General features: G+C 45.3%; 1 protein-coding gene across 1 annotated transcript in view; it reads right to left on the reverse strand.

The window, feature by feature from the left end:
- Positions 1-16760, reverse strand: part of GRIA1 (glutamate ionotropic receptor AMPA type subunit 1) — a 285987-nt gene that overhangs the window by 83437 nt on the left and 185790 nt on the right. Inside the window, exons 8-9 of the mRNA XM_046667310.1 lie at positions 12430-12534; positions 2-112 (exon numbers count right to left, since the gene is read on the reverse strand). Of these exons, the coding sequence (XP_046523266.1) occupies positions 2-112; positions 12430-12534 (216 nt within the window). The remainder of the gene's footprint in view (position 1; positions 113-12429; positions 12535-16760) is intronic.

The following is a 16760-nucleotide window of genomic DNA, read 5'->3' on the forward strand; positions in this document are numbered from 1 at the left end:
CTAGGATTGTAGTGACGATGTATGTTCTATTCTGAACACTTGAATTATCCCCTCCGGCTTGAGCATCCGTGGCTGCAGGGACAAACTTATCATCTTCATTCCAGTAGCCGATCTGTTAATGAAAGGAAGGTGGTGACATAAGGTGAGCCAGGCTCCTCAGGACTGGCCTACTCTGGGCCACCCAGCCAACACCAGACAGGAAAGCAAGGAGCTCAGCATCACACCATGTAGTATTGGACACCCGGGCTCTAAAGTATTGGTAGATAAAAACAAGAAGCAAGATGCTCTCCAGGTCCTCCCAGTCCTGCTCATGGGAAATCCTCAACCCGATGGGCTGGACTGCCCTCTCTGAGGGGTGAGGGCTTAACTGCTTATGCAGCCAAACTGTTTTGTACCATGCAAGCCATGGCTGTGGAGATTTACTTCCCCGTTGTTCTCAAGACCAAATCATTCTCTCCCACGCTTACTAACCCTTCTCTTCCCGAGCTCATTCTGAGCTGTAGCTGGAATCATACGATCTAAACATTACATTCTCTTTGCTTTCTGTTTAGTTAACTGTATTTTTCCATCTAGATTTAACTTCTTAGGTGATGGCTAATTTATCCTTTATTTATTTCTCTTATTTCCAATTATAAACTATGATAATACTGAGCATAAAGTAGTGCCTACAAATACTGGCTGACAACACTAATTTCTTAAAAATCAGAAGTTATTTATATTGACTCATTTTCCGAGGTCTTTCAGCAAATACTTATCACATCCCTATAGCGTGCAAGTCTCTGGGCTAAAACATTGGTGGTAGCGTGGGGCAAGGTTGAGAGAGATACAAACAAGTTTAACAGAGAGTCCTTGCTCTGAGATTCCTCCAGTCTACTTGGGAAGACACGACACATCCATACATGTGGCCCCAGAAGTGACAAGTGAGTGACTCGGAGAGCCTGGGTCTAAGGAGTTCAGAGAAGCAGAAGCCAAGTGTCGGAACCTGTGCTGGAAAAAGGCAGCAGGAGGAGGCAAGGCTTAAGGTCGTGAGGGATGGACAGGTTGGGCCCAGACATTTCAGGTGAGAGAATATGAACCAAGATGTGAAGGCATGAATATGCCCAGGTGTGTAAGTTCAGTGGGTCCTGGGTGGAAGATACGGTTAGTCCAAGAGGGCAGTGGACACTTGGGCTTAGGTAGCAGAGGGATTTGAAGGCCAGGCTAAACAGTGTAGACTTTATCCTGAAGGCAAGAGGGAGTCACGGAAGGTTTGGGAAGAGCAGAATGGCGTGGCTCACACACACACGTACACACCTCTGTCTCTATATATCTTTAGACAGTTATGTTTTGTTTTGTGATGATTCTGATGGCTGTAGATGTAAAGGGCGAAAAGGACTGTGAATTCGAAGAGCACATGAGGAGGGATGAGCAGGTCTCCCAGCGGTCAGAACTCAGCCCAGGCTCACAAAAACCGAGGCACATGCCCATAGTCCACTCAAGCGTCACCTTTACCTGGGTGTCCTGCCCAGTCCCTCAGTTGGAAATAAACAGTTCTCCCTGTGATCTCTCTGCTCTGAACAACAACAACAACAACAACAACAACAATAATAATTACCAGCATTGTTTATGTCCTTGCTATGTCAGAGGCTAAGTGTTTTATAGTTTCTGTGCCATTTTGTCTGGCTTAGGGGAGTTTGTTAATTTCCCCAAGGTGATGCAGCTGGAAAGTGGCAGAGCTGGGCCTGGAACCTTGGCAATGTCTGTGGAGGTGGCTTTTCGCCACCACGCTGTTCTTGCTAAGAGGGGCCTCGGCCTGGGCTGGGCATCATATTAGTTAATGGGTACTGGGTGCTTAATTTGTTTCAGGCATTCTCCTCAGTGCTTTTTAGGTTTTAACTCCTTTCATGCTCACAAAAACCTATGAGGTGGGTGGCTAATTATCATTCCCATTTTAAATGTGAAGAAACCAAGATGTGGAGAAGTGAAGTAAGTTTCCCAAGGCTACAGGACAACCGTGGAGCCAGGAATCGAGCCAGGAAGGCTGAGCACAGGGCCATGCCCTTCCGTGCTCCAGTAGCTCCAGCCAACCGTTGAGTGCCTCATGTAGGTTCCCATTAGAGCCCCATGGCTGAGCTGTTTGCATGTCTGTCCTCCTCTCTCCATGATGCTGTGGGCTCCTTGTGGACAAGGCCAGAGGTCTACTCATTCTAGGATCCCTTTCTTAATGCAGCACATCCATTCCCAGAGAAGCAGCTCAGGAAATGTTTGTTGAGAGAATGAGCACATCCAATCCAGAGACAGTGGACCCTGTTGGTGCTGAGACGGTTCAGAGGCTTGAATGGGGAGCCTGTCTCCCAGGATGCTGGGTCCACATTTACCCTTAGTGCACGCATGTGCACGGTGTTGCCTGTATGGGGCAGTTTTAGTCAGCGTGGAAGGAGACATTTCTGTCTAATGATACAAGAACCAGAAACTTAGATTTCCAGAATGTCCGAGCTAGAAGAAGCCAGAAGAGTCATTTCTTCCAACCCCTTCCTTTACAGAGAGAGAAACAGGCTCAGAGACGAGGGTATTTGCTCAAGACCACAACGCAGCCTCGCCTCCTTCCCTTTGCTAGGCCAGCACTGCACGGAGCCCCAGGGCATCTGTGGAGCCCCTTCACCCCTTCCAGGGGAGGCGGGCAAGGGGTCAGGGAAGAGGAGGGAAGCCCTGGGCTCCCCATCCCGCTTCAATATCAGCTCTGCTTTTTATCTAGTTCATGTGTTGGGATTCCCCTTAAGACTTCATTTTTACAAGGAGCCCTCTGGCTGAAAAATAAATGTTTAAAACCACTATTGTAGTACATCAAGATGAAAGCAAAAAAAAAATTTCCCAAGTACTCTCCCAACATTTAACTCTTGTGCTCCCCACACTATGCAAACAGCACAGACAGGCTTGGGGTTGTTTTCTCTGTTTTGCGGATGAGAAAACTGAGGCTTGGGGAGATCAAATGATCAAATGATCTATATCACACAGCTTCTATAGCAGGTTAGTGGTGGGTCACAGAAGCCAGGTCATGGACTCAAAGGTAGGATTATTTAATATAGTCAATACAAACTTGGGAGCAGTGCTGGTCAACATAATTGTTATTTTCCCCCCATAGATGATGCTGAGGTGTTTTCATTCCCTTCCTCTTCCTTTTTCTTCCTTCCCTCCCTTCCTTTCTTCCTTCCTTCTTCCCTCTTCACAATTAGTCATAGGTTTAGCTGTTCCTACTCAAACTGTACAACCATCAGTATAGAGGATGTTGCCTCCTTGATATGCAACTAAGTCCTCTAAAATCTACAGTGTATTAATAAGTATTATTTTTAAAATGGGGGCTTGATGGTCAAAACATTGGTCTCTGGCATCAGACAAACCTGGTTTAAAAGGTAGACTTTCTTAATTCCTAACTGTGTGACCTTGGGCCCGTTACTTGACCTCAATGGGCCTCAGTCCTGCTCTGAAGAGTGGATGCAACAAGAGAACCTGTCTCACTGGGCTGCAGCGAGGACTAAATGAGTTAATTCTTGTACAACAATGAGCACAGTGGGTGGTTCATATGAAGTTGTCAGTGAACTAAAAAATGATATTCAGTAGGGTACTGCCTAGTTGAAGGCTAATAGGCTTCTATAATGTAAGACATTTCAGTTTCAATTTGCTATTGAACACTGTCAATCTCCAAAAGAAGTATATATTACGGAGCATTTCTCAAACTCATTTGACCACATAACCCCCTTTTCCTGCAGAAAGTCCTTGGACAAGTGATCCAAAACCCAAAAAACACTGCTCTAAAGTCTCAAGCAATTTTGATAAAAGAGAAGAGAAAAACAAGATAAATCTGTGTAGACCAGATTAATAGGGCTTAGAAAGAGACTTTAATTTTTAAGGATAGAAGTCCTTCAAAGCTGGTGTCATAGCACTAGCATTAAATTGGGTAAAAATTATTGTATAGTTTGGCTTATATATAGCTCCTTTGGTATCAAAAGCTAGAGAAATAGTTAAATGTTATAAACAAGCTTATTTTATTACTAACCCCTTTGTAGGGAAATCAAATAATATCAGCAGTCAGAAAAGCAGGGTGATGCCAAAACTCAGCTTGCACTCATGTAAGCTAGCAGGCAGAGAAACCTGTTTCCACAGTTTGATGAAAAGAAAGCTGGCAAAGATTTTTGAAGAGACATCGCACTTCAGAGATGCAAGTGAATTTCCCTTTTTTTAGAGAAATGGGTTGGATTATTATACGGCTCTTTGATTCTCTACTGAGGATATGCAGGAACTTTGATTCCATCTGAAAGTAAATCAGAGCTGGCAGTTTGGTAAAAATGGGGGCCCATCATTCAGGAGAAGATTTAACAATTCTGACCATGAGAGGTCTTCTCCTGGGGCTGGTTATAATTTTTGATCTCCTGTTTTCCATCTACCTCTAAAGATTCTTTGAATGTAGGAAATGAGTCTAGACGATGTCAGATTTTTTTTAAGTGAACGAAGTCTAAAAAGGAGATGATCACAGAACAGTAAATTCAACTGATCCACCTTGCACAGTTATCAGGTCAAATTTACATATTTGTATTTCTAGGCTGTCTCTGAAACCACAGACCCTGACTTCCAAAAATGAGATCCATTAAAATAAATTTTTAACAAATAAGTTGCCCATTGTGGCAAAGACAACTAGATGACTACCAAAGATTCTGGTTTACCTTCCATAGCATACCTTCCATAGCTGCTGGTGGGAAGTGGCTACCTGGCCAGCAGTTACATTTCCCAGCCTGCCTTGTGTCTGGGTGAGCCCGATGACTGGGATCCGGCCAATGGAATGCAGCAGAAGTGATGCACACTCTCTTAGCCTGACTTCCCAAATCGCCAGCACACTTTCCACTTTCTTTCTTCCTCATCTGTCAGCTGGCAGTTGACAGCCAGAAACACCCTAGCAGACAGTGGAGCCTCCATAAGCCTGAGTCTTAACTGGAGCCCTCAACCCCAAAACTGGTCACCGGGTAAACAAGAATTAAACTTCTATTGCATTAAACAGCTGAGATTTCAGAGTTTATGTTACTAAACCCAGGGTTATCTTAACTAACACACTTAAAGAATTTGAACTTATGGGGCCGGCCTGGTGGCACAGTGGTTAAGTTCATGTGTTTCACTTTGGCGGCCCGGGGTTCTCTGATTCAGATCCCAGGTACAGACATGACACTGCTTGTCAAGCTATGCTGTGGTAGGTGTCCCACATATAAAGTAGGGGAAGATGGGCATGGATGTTAGCTCAGGGCCAGTCTTCCTCAAAAAAAAAAAATAAAAAATAAACAAAAAAAAGAATTTGAACTTAAGTTTATGTGTGACTTTATCTGAGTTCTGCTTGAGATGTTATTTCATTAAATTTGCCAGCTTTTTTTTCCCTTACTTGTTGGCAGATCTATGGAAATATGGGCCAGAGGAGGATGCTCCCTGGTTGCCAAGCAACATTCAATAAACTGCCCACTCACTTAGTAAACAATCACTTATTTACATGTGCTTATGATGTGTCAATATTGTAGGCACTGAGGATATAATAAAGAACACAACTATGGTCCCTGCTCTCAGAGAGACGACATTTTAGTGGCAAGGAGGTGGAGAAGAGGGGAAGAAAGACCATGCATATCCAGACCAGGGGTCATCTTTGTAGGTCATACGGTCTCTGTTGCAACTACTCACCTCTGCCGTTACAGTGCGTAAGCAGCTAGAGACAAGATACAAACAAACGAGGGGGGCTGTGTTCCAAAAAGACTTTACTCATGGACCCGAAATCTTAATTGCATATAATTTTCACATGCCGTGAAATAGTCATCTTTTGATTTATTTCAACCATCTAAAATGTAAAATCATTAGCTTATGGGCTGTACATAAACAGGCAGTGGGCTGAATTTGGCCCGCAAGCCGAAGTTTGCCAACTTCAATCTAGATCAATGAACCGATAAGAATATATCAGAGGGCTAAGCCTTAGGAAGAATATAAAAATGGGATAATGTGACTGTGCTGGGTGGGTGGGGGCTGCTTTAGAGGGCTTGGTCAGGGATGGCCTCTCCAACGTGACTTCACCTGAGCTGAGATCTGAAGGCCAAGAAGAAACATACCACGTGAAAATACAGTGATAGAGATAATGAGCTAGAAAAAACGCAATAAGATTCGCTGATGCCAGAGGGAAGAAGCGTATAGGGTTCTCAAGGCCAAGCTAAGGAGTTACGTTACATTTTATCTGCAATAAAAAGCCAGTTAAAATTTTAAGCAGGGGAACAATCTAACCTGATGTATATTTGAGAATTATTGTCCTGGCTCTTGTGGTGGAAAAATGGCCTTGTAGAGGGGTAAGAATGTGGATACCAGGACTAGTGACTGGTAAGTTGGCTACTGAATGGGTGGAGGCAAACATGAAAAGTGGCTTGGGCTCTGGGGTCAGCAGTGGAAATGGAGAGAAGTGGTTGGCTTTGAGCTACATCTTAGAACTGTAACATGATTCCGTATGTCCAAAATCGGTGGCAAGGATTTGAAGAAAAACTTTCAAAGGACATACGGAATGGAGAGCTGTGAATTCTTTGGGTCTTTAGATTACTTTTGACCTCAACAGGACCTTGTGTCACTTTAGTCTTTCCTGCCCAGTCTTTCCTTTCCAGTTGTACACAGGGTCGGGGTAACAAACTCAGGCCAGGGCAGGGAGACTCAAGCCAAATTGAATGAGAAGTAGATGCTGGTCTGAAAATGGCTGCAGGATCAATGGTGATGGGTATAGATGGTTAAATCAACAATGCTGGTCCCTTGATGAAAGACCTTGGAGAATTTTCCCTATACTTCTCTCCCATTTATCAGAATTTATGATCTTCCCTGAGTTTGACAAGGTATTTTATTTGTATTTGTTGTTGTCAGTGCTATCAAGTTGATTTCAGTTCCAAGTTACCCTGTGACAGCAGAGCAGAACCCCTCTCGGTCTTTTTGTGCCATCCTCTCACCTTCTGGTGTTATATCAGACAATGTTCCACTGTTTTTCATGGCCAATTTTTTCTGAAGCGGGAGGACAGGTCCTTCTTACTAGTCTGTCTTAGTCTGGAAGCTCCGCTGAAACCTGCCCTCCATGAGTGACCCTGCTGGTATTTGAAATAGCTGTGGCACAGCTTTCAGCATCACAGCAACACGCAGCCGCCATCGTATGACAGCTAATAGATGGCTGGCGTGGTTCCCTAACTGAGAAACGAACTCAGGCTGTGGTGGTGAGAGTGCCAAAACTTAACCACTAGTCCACCATGGCTGGCTATTTTATTCGGATAGAGATCCCTAAGTCAATACCCCACGGTAAAGTGATATTTCTGAATGGGGTTTCCTGAGGATTCAGCTTTAGCAGAGCCAGTGACGATTCTGGCATTCGAAGCTCCTAAACTTACAATGGATGGGTTCTTAGAGCACACACATTTCAGTGGGATGTCAAATTAGACCCAGATACCTAGAGGGTGTGTTGGCACATCATTGGGCAGGCTATAGGCCTGAAGAGCAGGAGAGGGGTCCCCGAGGCCCCAAATGAAGAAGAAGCCGCTCCTCTTTATTACAGAGGTCACATAAGGCCATGTACTCTTCACTGAAATCAGCACAACTAGGTCACCCTTGAATCTGAGAAATTACTTTGCTAGGAGGCTGATCGAGTAAAAGGCCTGAAGCCACAGATGTGGAGGAATTGATTTTGTGAAAGTCAGATCCCCTGTAAACAAAGGATGCTTAAGCTCACATTCTAAGAAAAGATTTAATCATTGGAAAGTAAGTTGAAAAATGGCCTTAGGATCTGAAAAATAAAGCACAAGCATTTGCTTGTGGATTTTAAGGTTACTCTGTTATTTCTGTTTGCTGATTTATCCATTCCACTGGCTTACACAGCCTGACTCACTCAAACTCAAGACGGACATAAAAATCCCTGTGGTCTAAAGAAGGGAGCTGAAACAAACCAACAGAAAATGGGCTGAGTGTCCACTGCACAGTAGGTGCCGCTTTTGGGAATCTCTCACTACAGGCCACGGGGGGAGTAGGGGTTGTTTTGTGTAATTTGACAGCAGCCCTATGAGGGTATTGTCCTCTTCTTGGAGATGATGTAACTGAGGTCCAGAGTGGATAAATAACTTGTTCCAGGTCACACACCTTGTAAAGATTAAACTAGAGACTTAAATCCTGGCCTGCGTGCCTCCGAAGCCCAACCTTGTCACCACACTGCCAGCGTTTCTCCCCAAACCTCTCCAAGCGCCACGAACCCACAGGCTGGGGAGGAGGCTTTTCAACGGTGCAGACTCCTGAGCCTCATGTCTGTTCTCCAAAAGTAGGATGTCCAGCAGCTGGACTCAGGAATCTGTATTTTTAACAAGGCCTCCAGGCAATTCTTCTGTTCACTGCAGTCTGAGAACCGCTAGTCTCACCACAGTGCCTCCAACCCTGAGGAGACGTTCTCGAAGTGCAAGTCGTGAGGAGGCGAGGGGGCTTCCAAAAGTTTCTGTGTAACAGTTTCTGTGACTCAAAGGGCTGAGACCCCTGGTCCTAGGAGTAGTCATTGGGGAAGGTAATGCCAAAGGGCAGTGGATCAACTGATGAAAGTCCCTAACTCCACATCCACTGAGGAAGCCAAAGTCCAGCCAGGAGAGGGACAATGGGATTGGGGAATGAGACTGGTAACAACGTTACCATAGGCATTGGCATCCAAGACGTCAGAGCTGAGAGGAACTAGGGGTTGCACAGCCCAACACTTCTCATTTGTTTTAAAGACCCTGAGAAGCTAAGAGACATGCTGACGGTCACCTAGCTGAGTGATGATAGGGCCAGAGCAGAAGCCTCTGACTTCTATTCTTGTTATATCACCACTGCATTCTCAATATATCCAGCCTACTGCTAGCATGTAGAAAAGAATCTGGCTTTATTTTAAACCACTCCTTTGCCCTATAGGAAAACAAACTGGATCAACATCCTTTTTTTTTTTTTTTTTTTTTTTTGCTGAGGAAGATTAGTCCTGAGCTAACATGTGTGCCAATCTTCCTTCACTTTATATGTGGGTTGCCCCCACAGCATGGCTGACGAGTGGTGTAGGTCTGTGCTGGGGATCAGAACCTGCAAACTCAGGCCGCTGAAGTGGAGCATGCCGAACTTAACCACTACTCCACGGGGCCGGTCCCTCAACATCCATATTTTAATAGATGCTCATATATAGTATAGAAATGCCAATGCATCCCACCAGGAAACAGCAATATTTATTTTCTCTGGGGGCAAAAGGCCATCCTGAGGATTCTCAGGGACGGCCCAGGTCCACAGTCAACAATTTTCCATGTAGGAGCAACCTGCTTGCCTGTCCAAGGTCTCACATGAAAAGAGCTACAGCATTCATGTTTTCACCTAAGTGCAAGGGTGACACCACCACTTCTCAGCGTCTGAAAGGAAGATGGCCTGGGGAGGAGATCATGTGACTGGTGTTCCTTCTAGAGGCAGCAAAATTCTCCTAGCTCCCCTACCTCGGCAGACATTGGAAATGTCCCCCACTGTGTCACCCTGACCCACCCAGCTGTGGCAGTGGCTGCAGCAAGATGAATGTGGGCTAGAGAGTCAGGAGCCCAAATTAAGGTCCCCTTTCAAACAGCTCACTGTGAGACCTTAGGCAGCCTACTGGGCCTCTTTGCCTCAGTTTATCCGTCTAGGAAAGGGAAGCTTTATCGCCAAGGCTGATATTCTTCACAACCACAATAAAGAACAAAATGCTTTGAAAGTGATAAACAAGCCATTCTGGTGCTTTCCAGACTTCAGTCATGTGCCGCCTCCTTCACGTTTGCCATAGCTGTTAATAACCACTAACACAGGGAACACTCACTGCACAAAGACCAGGTGCCAGTGCAGACATGATATGTCTCCATCTAATACGTGTGGAAATTGAGGATTATAAGAGCTGAGTGACCCAGCAGACGTCTTCTCCAGCAGCAGGAATCAGAAGAATAGACGATAACAAAATTAAACTCAGACTTGGACTATTTCTGGGTGAGCATCACTCACAATAGATTTAGTCTCCAGAGAGAGTGCCCTTGTACCATCACCAATGCCAAAGCTTTGATAAAAAGTGGCTATGCTCCCAGTGTCTACATACATAGCCAAATAGAGTGCCATTGTTTGGTACCTGCTGAAAGTTAAGATAGATAGTGGGCCTGTAGCCCACTATATGCAGCTGATTCCTGAAGTGTGCCCAGTAGGAGGTGGGAAATGGGCCCTGGGTCCTCCAGTTGCTCACAGTCCAGGAAAGAGGATGGGATGTGTGCAAATAGCCCTCCAAGAAGGGAGAGTGTGATGACGTCCTGGTGGAGTCAAATGTTCTATGAACATGAGAGGACGAGACATGGCTTCTATTGGGTGGGGAAGGCTGGATGACAGAGAAGACATTTAAACCTGGCCTTTGTGATAGGCAGAGCAGTGGGTCCCTGAAGATGTTCGTGCCCCAATCCCCCAGAACCTGTAAACATGTTACCTTACATGCAAAAGGGACATTGCAGATGTGGTTAAGGTAATAGACCTTGCAATAGGGAGATTATCTTGGATTATCTGGATGGAACCACCCTAATTACACGAGTCCTTAAAGGCAGAGGACCTTTCCTGGCCGTGGTCAGAGAGAAGATGTGAGAATGGAAGAAGGGTTAGAGAGATGTGATGTTGCTGGGTTTAAAGATGAGGAAGGATAACACGAGCCAAGGATACGGGTGGTCTCTAGGAGAAGGTGGAAAAGGCAAAGGACCAGATTCTCCCCTGGAGGCTCCAGAAGGTACACAGCCCTGACAACACCTTGATTTTATCCCAGTGAGACCTGAGTCAGGCTTCTGACCTGCAGAACTGTAAGATGATAAATTTGTGTTGTTTCAAGCCACTGTTTGAGGTAATTTGTTACAGCACCAATAGGAAATGAATATAGCCTTGATGATTGGGATGAGTTGAGACAGATTGTGAAGTAGAGGGTGAGGTTGCAGACAAGAGAGCAGAGGGATGGGCTTGAGGGAGTTGAGGATAGAGCGCATAAGCACAGCTGTCCAGGAGAACTCGCTGTGATGATAGAAATGGTCTACGTCTGTGCTGTCTAGCACGGTGGCCACTGGCCACATGTGGCTACTGAGCACTTGACATATGGCTAGTGCAACTGAGGGGCTGACTTTTAAATTTTAATTAATTTAAAATTAAATTTAAATAGCTATACATAGCTAGTGGCAACAGTATTTGATAGCACAGGCATAGAGAGCATTAAGTTTGAGAGATTAAGACTCAACCTTCAATGTGCCAGACACAGTACTTAGAACTTCTGCACATATTAGATCATTTAATCCTCTCAATGAACCTGCAAGATTGACATAATTATGGTGATCCCCATTTACCAGATGAGAGGACTAAGGCACAAGAGCCTAAATAACTTGTCCAGAATCACAGACTGGTGAGTGGTGAGGAGAGGATTCAGTTCCAGGATTCTAGAGCCAATACTCTGTCCATGGAACCCTACTAGCTTTATACCATATATGCAACAACTCTTACCCACTACACTGAGCCACCCCAAGGAATTAGGAATGTGACGAAGGCCATGGACAATAAAACAGAGACTGCCATGAGCTATAACAAGAGAGGCCAGGGAAGTCTTCCCTGAGGACTGACATTTATCCTGAGTGCTGAAAGCTGAAGAGGAATTGGCCAGGCAAGAGAAGAGGATGGGGTAGAGGGAGCCCCAGGCAAAGGGAACATGTATGAAGGCTCTAAGGTGAGAAAGAACATAGTGTATTCAAGGAAGTGAAAGTTGATCAGAATGACTGCGGTGGAAAGAGGAAAGAAGTGAGTATCAAGGTCAAGTTCAGAGAAATTGGCAGAGGCCGGAGCACATAGGGTCTAGTAGAAATCTGAATGTTTTTTGCAAGGATTTGAATGTTATTCTAAAAATTTTAATATGTGTATATATAATAATACATACAAACACACATATATTTTCCACTCCTACTTCTATATGAAAAATGGAGTGGATGTGACCAGGTGTAGGTTAGGAGAAGACGGTAACTTCGTTAATAACCATCATTCTCAAGCTCTTGCTTCAGAATCCCTCAGGCACAGCAGTAGCATTTTATACGCACCCACTACTTTATATTTTCAGTATGCTTTCCCACCCCTTGGGTCTTCAAAGTCACCCTGAGACAAAGGCAGAGATTTTTATCTCCATTTTGCAGATGAGTGAATCAATTCTTACAGAAAGGAACTGACTTGCCCAAAGGCCCAGCTGGTTAGTGGCAGAGCTGAGTCTGGAATCCTCATTGCCTGAGACTTCAAAGAGATCCAGTCCAGGGAAGGTGGGCTCACAAGGCCCTCAGCTCTGGCCCAGGTCTCTGCTCAGCCCCCTCCTCCCTGTGGAATGGAAGCCAAGGGGACCTTCACCTTTCGGATGCCGTCATGCTTCATTTCAATGACATGGAGGGTGTAGTTGGTCCGGCGTCCTTTCTCATTGAACTGCACGTTTCCTGTCAGGCCTTCAAACCGCACCTGGAAAACAAAGCCACCTGGTGAACAATGGACTCCGAAGTTGCTCTTCATGTCTGTTTGCTTTTTCTGCTGACGTGAAAATCCAGAACCTGAGAATGTTCTATGGGATGAGGTCTTGGAGTGGCATCACTACTGAAAAACTCTCCACTCCTTTACCTGTAGCAGGCATCACTATCAGACCACAGGTCTCTTTGCTACTAAACTGAGATTCATCCCGAAAACCTTTTTCATCCATTGCTTTAGGTAAACAGAAATAACGGATCCAAGGAGATCCTAATAAGAGATCTCTGCGCCATTCCCAATCACACACCCGCGTCGGGACCGCCACCATGAGCACCACCACTCCTCAGACACACACCTTCAGATGAATAAGCTAAGGAGGCCTCAAAGAAAAGGGACTGGCCTGCCAATCTGGTAGGTCAGGAGAAGACCCAGGACCAGAAGTGGCCCTGTGATGCCTTGGGCTATGCTTGAAGATGGTTTCTGAATCCTTTGTGAGACCAGGGAATAAAATACTTGGGAATCTAGAGACCTGCGATTGGGAGGCCTGAATTTTACCCCAGCTTTCCTCTGAAAAGCCAAGCGACCTTGGGCAATTCACCTCTGTAAGCTTCCAGTTTCCAAAATTCCTGCCCCACCTCCCTTAAATGCCACAGCCAATGTGAAACTGCTGTGAAAACTTTCAAGCACCTGAGAAGAACCTTCATGTTAAGACCAGAGCATTCGGGCCTTTAAACGGGTCTCAGTTGGCTAAAACAAGCTTTGTGTTGGAACCCCAAAATATGCTGCACGCAATTTCTTCTCCACAAATGAAACAGATCAAACTCTCAGGGCCTCAAACCGTCAAGCTCATAATAAAGGCCAAGTGGTCCACATGGAGGATCCAAGACCTTTAAGGCCAAACCTGCTGCTCTGGAGGTGACCGGTAGATCTCACCCAAGTCCACTCTCATTGGGGATGAGTCTGGCTGCGACTTATTGGTTCTGGTACAAGAAATCATGTTCTCTAATGGTGACTCAGCGTGTGTCCTCAGATCAGTCTGGACTAGGGCCAGTGAGGTGAGTGTCTACCTGTAACCGATATGAACCCCGCCCTGTAACCCAACACTGGTTATTTCTCCCCTCTTCAAACAGCTTAAAAGGAAGCCTTGCAGGGTTTGATCTTTTTCTGACAGTGACCAGCTCCTCTGCCTTCAGAAGGCATAAGGATATCTGGAGAGTGTGTATATTTGAGAGAGAGAGAAAGTGTGTGTGTGTGTGTGCTCTCTGAGGCCGAGGCTGACCTTCTCACCACCTTCTGGTTTGAAGTCTCAGTGGGCAGGCCGTGACGGGCCCAGAGTGCCAAACAAATTATACAACAAGCTCTTCACTTTCCCAGACGAAATCCTCACTCTGGAAAGGTCTAGGATGGCTTTGCTTTTCAGAAAGAAAACAAAGCACAGATCCTGCTACAAAGAGTAATAAGAAGGGAGCAATTTCAATCCATCAGCAACTTCACCTTCTTCTCACCTTGGTCATCTCTTGCTCAACTTTAGCTTTCCCGTTCGTTCAGGTTCAAGATAGGGTCGCTAAGTACCAGTTTAAGTGACTCATTTGGAAAAACAGAGTGGGATAGATGTGGAAATGGCTGGAGGGTAGACTAATTTGCCCAAACAGAAAGAAGCATCATTAATGATCCAAATGAGCATTTAATTTTTGGCTCTAGTCTCAAGTTTTATACTAATTATCAGTATGGCATCTTACTATGGCAAATTGCATAATGCCTCTATGACTCAGTTTCCTCATTTGTTTAATGGGTCCAATTAGAGTTAATTATGTCTTAAGGTTGTTTTAAGGATTATATGAGATATTTTATGATCAATGCTTGGCCCATGGTGAATATTCAACAAATGCCAGATGTTATTATTGTTACTAACAGTGATATTCATAGGACCATCACTTTTCAAGTGTTCTATGTTTATAAAGCACTTTCACTCATATTACTTCACCTCCACTTACAGGAGGCCCCTGAGGTATGCCATTTAGAGATTATGATCTTCATTTACATGGAAGAAACCACAACTCTGGGAGGCAAAGTGATTTTCTCAGGTGTCAGGGGCAAGCCTAAAATCCAGAGCCACTGATATATTCTGGATTTTAGGCTTTTTAGGATCTTCACTTAGGATTCCATGTGGCCTCTCAAACAGAGGCCAATGCTACTGTGCTAGGTTCTGAGTGGACGACACAGAAATGTGCAAAGTAGTGTGTTCTCTGTGCCCACAACTGCCACCCACTATTCCAGCTGAGCATTCCCCAGTTCATGCTGTTACTCCTCATTGTGTGGCCATGGCCACGTCACTGAACCTATTTCTTGGTTTCTTCTTCAAAGAACTAAAGTGCTTAGCGTATTGTCTGGGACATAAATGTTCAACGGGTAGTACATATTATTTAGACAGTGATGACGACGATGATAATTACTACTACTGTGCTGTGTAGAGTGGGTAGGAGGTTGGAAAATAAGAAGACAGAACATTGAAGCTTTGGGCCTGGTATGCTGTTGTCTCAGAGAAGGGGAATCTTTCAGCAGAAAGGAGGGTCTTGGCACTGTCACTTTTAGACGCCTTTCTCAGTCTCCAAAAAAAATCATCAGCAGCAAAGTTTTAGTGACCTGAGGGCCTTTGCATTGTCACAGTGTTTTCACCACAAGCCGCTTATTTGACGTTCACAGAAACCCAGTGAGCAGCAAGAGCACAGGTTATTTTGCCCATTTTACAGACAGGTTTGAGATGCAGAGCTTGTGGCACTTGGGTTCAGGACTGACAGGAAGTCATTGAGAAGCCTGGGGCAGCTGAAGGCTCTCATTGTCTCATTGGGGAAGTCAAGACTTACACACTCAGATAAATCAAGTATGAGAAAGGAGATGTCCCAGAACCGCCCTTCCATCATGGCAGAACAAGGAGACGTCAAGAGAATGGCTCAGCCTCAAACCATTTCTGTGGACAGTCAGGACTCAGAGCCAGAGAAAGAAGCTTCTCAGAAACATCTGCTTTGGGCAAATCTGGAAGCTGCTGTCCTATCCTCCAGGGCTGAGCCGATGGGCTCTCATCCCTGCCACACGTTCTTGGAGTGACTGGGGTCTGACTGATGGACATCTGGAGTTTCTCCTTAGTTCCTGCCTCCTGGAACTTCGGTCACCATACCAAAGGTGTCTGCCAACTCCCTTCATGAAAGATGAAAAATTAACCTTGAGATTCCTGTAAATAGTATTGGGTCCCAGCTCAGAGTCTGGTGCCCGTGGGATGCTGAAGCATAACTTTTCTTTCCTGCTGGTGCCGGGAGGCTGCTGGTTAGTGCTTCTACTACTTGAGCAGTCAACACTGAGGACTTCTCCAACGCCATCCAGGGGAGAGACAGCGGAGTTGCTCTGGACCCAGGGCTTCTAGAACCTCTTTGTGGCCGCTGGCAGGTCAATCCATTCTCTTGGCTTCTCTCCTGAATGTTCACTGTGTGTAGGAAATCAAGGCCTTGGGCTAGGTCCCAGTGGACCATATTCTAGTTATTCCATCCAGGGCAAGTCTCAGGACCCCTCTGTGCTTCCACTTTCCCACCTGAACAATGGGAAGAATAATCGTGGCTCTAACTATCTCATGCAGTTGCCCTGAGGTTCAAAGAAGCTTTTACATTATCCTTTTTTAAAAAAAAAAATTTGAGCTTTGTGACAAGGCATTGAGGGAGGCAGAGCCAAGAAGATTATGTCATATGGGAGCTAAGTAAATCAATGTCAGAATAGTTGATCAATTAGTCCAAGATCCCCCAGATAGTGCTTGGTGGAGCCATGGATAGAACCCAGCTCTTCCCTTCCTAACCCCCTAAGAGCCGAGCACGATGCTCACGTGTCCTCGCTTGCACTCTCACTCTAGTCTCCTGCTGGGCATCACTTACATCCCCACCCTGGCCCTCCAAAGCCTGATTCACTCTTTGCTCAAATTCACCCTTCCTTTAAGGTTTGCATGACCATCCATCTCAGTTTGCTTGGGTTAGTTCCAGTCTACATCTCTCGTTCTGGAATAATAGATAATTGCTCTCCCTTTCACTCTTAGATGTCCCAGTTTGCATGATAAATTATATAGTCACCCTATTTCAAGCCCTAGTCCATTCCTACAGGAAGCCTTGCTCATGCCCACATTCCTCAGTCACGGCATTCTGCTCTGACCGTCCACAGCACCGAGAGCCTGGCTATGTTATTTA

Source organism: Equus quagga, chromosome 7, assembly GCF_021613505.1.
Source record: "Equus quagga isolate Etosha38 chromosome 7, UCLA_HA_Equagga_1.0, whole genome shotgun sequence".
Taxonomy (NCBI): Eukaryota; Metazoa; Chordata; class Mammalia; order Perissodactyla; family Equidae; genus Equus; species Equus quagga.